We start from the raw sequence: 6,540 nt of genomic DNA on the forward strand, positions 1-6,540 counted from the left end.
GGAGAGTGAGATTTAAGTTCTAAACCAGAAGTTTTGAGGCTTTATCAGGACAACTTTAAATACTTAGAGCCATCTGATGTTTTTTGGGAATTCTCATTCAAATTCTCATTGGCAATTCTCATTCTCATTCAACTCATTCAAAGTTTTGAGGCTTTATCAGGACAACTTTAAATGCTTAGACCCATCTGATGTTTTTTGGGATTCTCATTCAAATGGAAAATTACTTTCTACTCGTGAATAAAAGCCTACATTTTGTGAATTGATTTTAATCGTCATGGAGTAAACCTTGATTTAAGTCATTGTTTTTAAGTTCGTTTCTCAGTATATTTGTGTTTACTACAGAGTTATTTGATGAGGAAATACTAAATATTGATAAGGAATAAGAGTAATGTAAAGAGCATAGCAAATTAAATGATACCTCATCACAGAGAACAGGTTTTCTAAGAAATGTACGTAATTAGGGACAAAAATTGACTATTTTTGCATATTCTAGTTTGCATCTCTTGGTGCCAAAATACCCGTGAAAATTTGCATCTGTATCTGTGTTCTCAGAATTAATAATCTCTATCTTCTTCTAACTTTTTTAGCAGATTGGGGGGGAAAAAGTGTGCCTTTTCAACTTCTAGCTCCCCCTTTGTTTAGTACTAGGCTTAGAAAATGCTCTCAATTCAGTGACATAGAAATTTCAAAGAATTAAGACAAAAGCATGTTTTTTACAGGAGAAACTTCAATTCCTTATTTCTAGAAAAATATGAATATTGCTTTTTGTTCCACTGTGAACCAGAAAATAATGTCATTGTCAGTCAGTGATGCTGTTGCAAACACAAATTATTTCTACTGAAACTGTTCCAATTTGTTTAAAAGTAGGTGATTTTGGACTTTCCAGGAAAAACTGATAGAACGTAATTTATAAACATCTTGCTTGTCTTTCTCTTCTTGTTCCCAGCAGCTGTGCTTAAACTGCAAGATTAAGGCCAATCTTTATGGTTGGACTCGATGATCTTAAAGGTCTTTTCCAACCTAAATGTTTCTGTTTCTCTGATATATTGCAAAGTGGAGGATTTTGGATGGAATTTGCAGCAGATTGCGGGGTTGCAGGGAGTTTTTGTGTATCTAGAAATTAAGTTACAAACTGGAGAAGGCTGTACATCACATTTGATTTTTATCCTTGAGGGATTAATCTTGAATTTACCTTAATATCTTTTTATTTTTCCTTTTCCTGCTCTCTGTGCTGCAATCACTGTTATCCAGGAGCCCAAAAGGCTTGAATTCAAATTATGTGTCCTCTCCTGGAGATCTCCATCTCTTCCCATCTGAAGTTTCAGGTCAGCAACTTGACTTAAACTCAGAGGAGAGAGCGATACAGTTACTGTTGGGCAGGTGAGTGTGATGCGCTGCAAAATTGTCCTTATTTGACCAATTTATACTGAAAAATGTCTCTTGGCTCTTCAAGTTCTGCACATTTTTGGAAGTGTAAGCACAAGTCTGGAGCACAAGTCTGGTGAGGAGCAGCTGAGGGAGCTGGGGGTGTTGAGCCTGGAGAAAAGGAGGCTGAGGGGAGACCACAATTTATCTTTTTAGCAACAGAAACCAAAAACCATGTGGAAATTGAGAATAGCACAGTTTCAGAAGTTGCACACTGTGGTCTCATCAGACATGGCCTCACGTTGCACCAGGAGATGTTTAGGTTGGACACTAGATGAAATTTCTTTCACCAAAAGGGTTGTCAAAATATGTTACAAGAAAGACCTTGAGGGGCTGGGTTTTGGATGGATATTTGGGAAAATTTCTTCACGGAAAGGGTTGTGAAGCCTTGGCAGAGGCTGCCCAGGGCAGTGGTGGAGTCACCATCCCTGGAGGGATTTCAAAGCCGCGCAGACGTGGTGCTGAGGGACATGGGTCAATGGTGGGTTTGTCAGTGTTGGGTTGATGGTTGGACTCGATGATCTGAAAGGTCCCTTCCAACCTCAACCATTCTATGATCTGCTTGGGCCAAGTGCTGCGTAAGCACCGTTTGGCTCTATCCAGAGCCAATACAGCACAAATCCGGAGGGTTTTGGATGAATATTTGGAAAAATTTCTTCACGGAAAGGGTTGCTTGGGCCAAGTGCTGCGTAAGCACCGTTTGGCTCTATCCAGAGCCAATACAGCACAAATCCAGTATAGAACAGACAATATTGTCAGAATTCATAAGACATTGACTGCAGAACTTGCAACACAAAGTTACATTTCTTTCTCTTGTGTCCACAGTGCTGATTTATCTCCTGTGCATTTCTGGGATCGGACAGGTTCCCTTTTGGATTCTCTCTCTCTCGGGAGCGAGGTGTACGACAGCGAACTCAACGATCCCCATTACGACCAGAGTCTGCTCGAGAGCCTTTTTTACACAGCTCCTGTAAGTGGAGAGCAAAAGGAAGGGGCTAAATATGTAGCTCCTCAGGTGAAGAAAATCAGAAGGTTTCAGTATTAGTAAGGCTTAATAAGCATTAAGTATCATACAGCAGCTTGTGAGAACTTTGCTTAAAATTAATCCTATTAAAAGAATACCATTAAGACTACAAAGTCAAGCTGCAAGTTTGGAAATTACTAGGATTGAGGCTGTCCATGAAAACTTTTTCTTAAACTTCTGAAAAATTTGGATACCATTTTAATTGGTTTTAATTATGCAATCCACACATCTGCTTGAGCCCAGTGCTGCGTAAGCACCGTTTGGCTGTATCCAGAGCCAATAGAGCACAAATCCAGCATAGAACAGACAATATTGTCAAAATTCATAAGACATTGACTGCAGAACTTGCAACACAAAGTTACATTTCTTTCTCTTGTGTCCACAGTGCTGATTTATCTCCTGTGCATTTCTGGGATCGGACAGGTTCCCTTTTGGATTCTCTCTCTCTCGGGAGCGAGGTGTACGACAGCGAACTCAACGATCCCCATTACGACCAGAGTCTGCTCGAGAGCCTTTTTTACACAGCTCCTGTAAGTGGAGAGCAAAAGGAAGGGGCTAAATATGTAGCTCCTCAGGTGAAGAAAATCAGAAGGTTTCAGTATTAGTAAGGCTTAATAAGCATTAAGTATCATACAGAAGCTTGTGAGAACATTCCTTAAAATTAATCCTATTAATAGAATACTATTAAGACTACGAAGTCAAGCTGCAAGTTTGGAAATTACTAGGATTGAGGCTGTCCATGAAAACTTTTTCTTAAACTTCTGAAAAATTTGGATACCATTTTAATTGGTTTTAATTATGCAATCCACAAGTTGTTTTTTTCTTTGTCATAACCGTTGTGTATCTTGCCAGATAATGATAATTAACTTTACTTTAAATTTCCGTTGCAGAAATCTGATTCCAGTTTGAGCGATTTCCTCAGTGATGATGATGTTAACAGCTCCAAAAAAATAACCAAGGCAGAAACTCTCAAGAAAGCTGATCTAGTGAATCTACAGAGCTCTCAAGAAAGCTGATCTGGTGAATCCACAGAAGGATCCTAACGCCTTTGATCAGGATCTGAAGGTGACAGAAATTAAAGCCAGGTAAATAGTTACATTACTGACTTGTTTTGCAGCATCTTGACCATTGTAAGGTAGTATTAAGTTTGCAGTAAGTCTCCAGACTACATTAAGTTATGTGGGAGTCTTGATCTGCTGGAGGGGAGGAAGGCTCTGCAGAGGGATCTGGACAGGCTGGATGGATGGCCCAAGGCCAATGGGATGAGGTTCAACAAGGCCAAGTGCCAGGTCCTGCCCTTGGGTCACACCAACCCCATGGACGCTCCAGGCTGGGGGCAGAGTGACTGGAGCTGCCTGGCAGAAAAGGACCTGGAGGTGTTGGTGGCCTGTGGGCTGAACATGAGCCAGCAGTGTGCCCAGGTGGCCAAGAAGGCCACCAGCATCCTGGCCTGTGTCAGGAACAGCGTGGTGAGGAGGACTTGGGAGGTGATGGTCACCCTGGACTGGGCACTGTTATGGAGACCACCAAATTTGTTGTAAAAAATACATTTAAAAATGAACATTTTCATGAATGATCACAGAATGAATCATGGAATGACACAGGGTTGGAAGGGACCTCTGGAGATCATCCAGTCCAACCCCCTGCCAGAGCAGGGCCACCCAGAGCAGGTCCCACAGGAATGTGTCCAGGTGGGGTTTGAATGTCTCCAGAGAAGGAGACTCCACCACCTCTCTGGGCAGCCTCTTCCAGGGCTCTGCCACCCTCAAAGTGAAGAAGTTCCTCCTCATGTTGAGGTGGAACTTCTTCTATTCAAGTTTGTGCCCATTTCCTCTTGTCCTGTCCCTGGGCACCACTGGAAAAAAGCCTGGCCCCATCCTCCTGACACCCACCCTTGAAGGATTTATAGGTGTTGATCAGATCCCCCCTCAGCCTTCTCTTCTCCAGACTAAAAAGCCTTAAGTCCCTCAGCCTTTCCTTGTAAGAGGAAATATGTAAGAGGAATAATATATGTAATGGATGTATATGTATTATAATATATGTAATATAAATGGATGTAATATAAAATAAAGTAATATGCCACCAACTACGATTTTCCCTTCATGGGGCTGTGTTAAGAATGTTTGTGTAGTCCTGATTCTCAGTTTTATTTCCCCTGTTAGGCCACTTGCTTCTCCAGAAGATGACACAGAAGGATGTCGTGTCACATCCCTGAGTGCAGACAGGTTGGAGCTGCTGGAGCGAATCCACCTGGCCAGAGTCATCGTGGAAAGCTTGAAAATCCCTCTGGAGAGCATCCAGATGACCCCAAGGAAGAAAGGTTTAACGGGGAAGCCCCCAAGGCCTGCACCAGTTAATAAATGGTAAGGGGGGGTTGTTTCTCACCGGCTTCTTGTGCCTTCAAAGTAGATTTCTCTGAGGTCAATTGTGCTGTCCAGAAACTCCAGGTTTCTTATGTCTTCCTGTTTCTCTGCTCCTCGCAGGGAATTGTTTACTGTAGACTCCTGAAAGTTTGAGATGTGAATAATTTTTGGGGGAAGTACAAATGTGCTTCAATACACTGAAAACAAGAGGTTTGTGGGGGTTTTTTAAAGAAAATCTGACATATACGTAATCTTTTGAAGGAACTACTAACATAGGTACTTCAATTATTCTAGAAGAATAGAGTAACAATAAATTGTGAATAAGAAACTTGCCTGCTATGTTGAGTTCCATTGTGTACATCAGATTTTTGATGGATTGTGACCATCCCTTTGCTTTTTTATTGGTAGCACCTTCTTTGTGGAGTATCACTTTCCTGTGGGAGCCTCCAAGGATGAAGAAGGACAGGTCTCCATCACAACAGAAGTCATTCGAATAGCCTCAAGTAAAATCACAGATGATGGTAAGAGCTTTATTTCCCCACCCTTGTATTTAATATTATTGACTCCTTCATCTCTTAGAAATTATTTAGTAGCATTTTCTATGTGTTTTCTTATCTGCCTGAAAAATACAGTCTGATGAGTGGCACCTCTGCCAGCAGAATTGCTGTGCTGCAGGTAGTGGAATGGTCCTCTCAAGGAGGAGGAAGCCAAGGGATTTTTAAATTTTTTTTTGGCTTCCAAAAAGTATTCATATGGGGATTTTCAGATTTCTTTTCCTGGGGATGTAAGAGCAGGTCAGTAAACTCTTTCCTTCATTTCAACGTAAACCCGGTATCCTTTCTGCAATAGTATGAGGGTGATAAAGCAATTTTAGAAATATTAGAGATATATCTCAAATAAGCAGCAAAGCCTTTGATACAGTCTCCCACAGTATCCTCCTGGAGAAACTGGCTGCCCATGGCTTGGATGGGAATACCCTCTGCTGGGTTAAAACCTGGGCCCAGAGGGTGGTGGGGAATGGAGTTAAATCCAGTTGGTGTCCAGTCACGAGTGGTGTCCCCAGGGCTGGGTACTGGGGCCACTTCTCTTTAACATCTTTATCAATGATCTGGACGAGGGGATCGAGTGCACCCTCAGTAAGTTCGCAGACGACACCAAGTTGGGTGGGAGTGTTGATCTGCTGGAGGGTAGAGAGGCTCTGCAGAGAGATCTCGACAGGCTGGATGGATGGGCCGAGACCAACAGGATGAGGTTCAACAAGGCCAAGTGCCAGGTCCTGCCCTTGGGTCACAACAACCCCATGGACTCTCCAGACTGGGGGCAGAGTGGCTGGAGAGCTGCCTGGCAGAAAAGGACCTGGGGGTGTTGGTCAACTGTTGGCTGAACATGAGCCAGCAGTGTGCCCAGGTGGCCAAGAAAGCCACCAGAATCCTGGCCTGTATCAGGAACAGCGTGGGGAGTAGGACCCAAGAGGTGATTGTCCCCCTGTACTGGGCACTGGTGAGGCCTCACCTTGAGTGCTGTGTCCAGTTTTGGGCCCCCTACCATAAAAAAGACATTGAGGTGCTGGAGCGGGTCCAGAGAAGGGCGACAAAGCTGGTGAGGGGTCTGGAGAATAAGTCTTATGAGGAGAGGCTGAGGGAGCTGGGGGTGTTCAGCCTGGAGAAGAGGAGGCTGAGGGGAGACCTTATTGCTCTCTCCAACTCCCTGAAAGGAGGGTGTAGAGAG

The 6,540-nt window shown here is 43.2% G+C and overlaps 1 protein-coding gene across 1 annotated transcript in view; it reads left to right on the forward strand.

The window, feature by feature from the left end:
- The window catches only part of LOC106896287 (C2 domain-containing protein 3-like), a gene marked incomplete at its 3' end in the record, with an annotated part of 61,095 nt that overhangs the window by 21,518 nt on the left and 33,037 nt on the right, over positions 1-6,540 (forward strand). Inside the window, exon 10 of the mRNA XM_014956120.1 lies at positions 4,594-4,812. Within this exon, the coding sequence (XP_014811606.1) occupies positions 4,594-4,812 (219 nt within the window). The remainder of the gene's footprint in view (positions 1-4,593; positions 4,813-6,540) is intronic.

Source organism: Calidris pugnax, unplaced genomic scaffold (assembly GCF_001431845.1).
Source record: "Calidris pugnax isolate Ruff unplaced genomic scaffold, ASM143184v1 scaffold257, whole genome shotgun sequence".
In the NCBI taxonomy this organism is placed as follows: domain Eukaryota; kingdom Metazoa; phylum Chordata; class Aves; order Charadriiformes; family Scolopacidae; genus Calidris; species Calidris pugnax.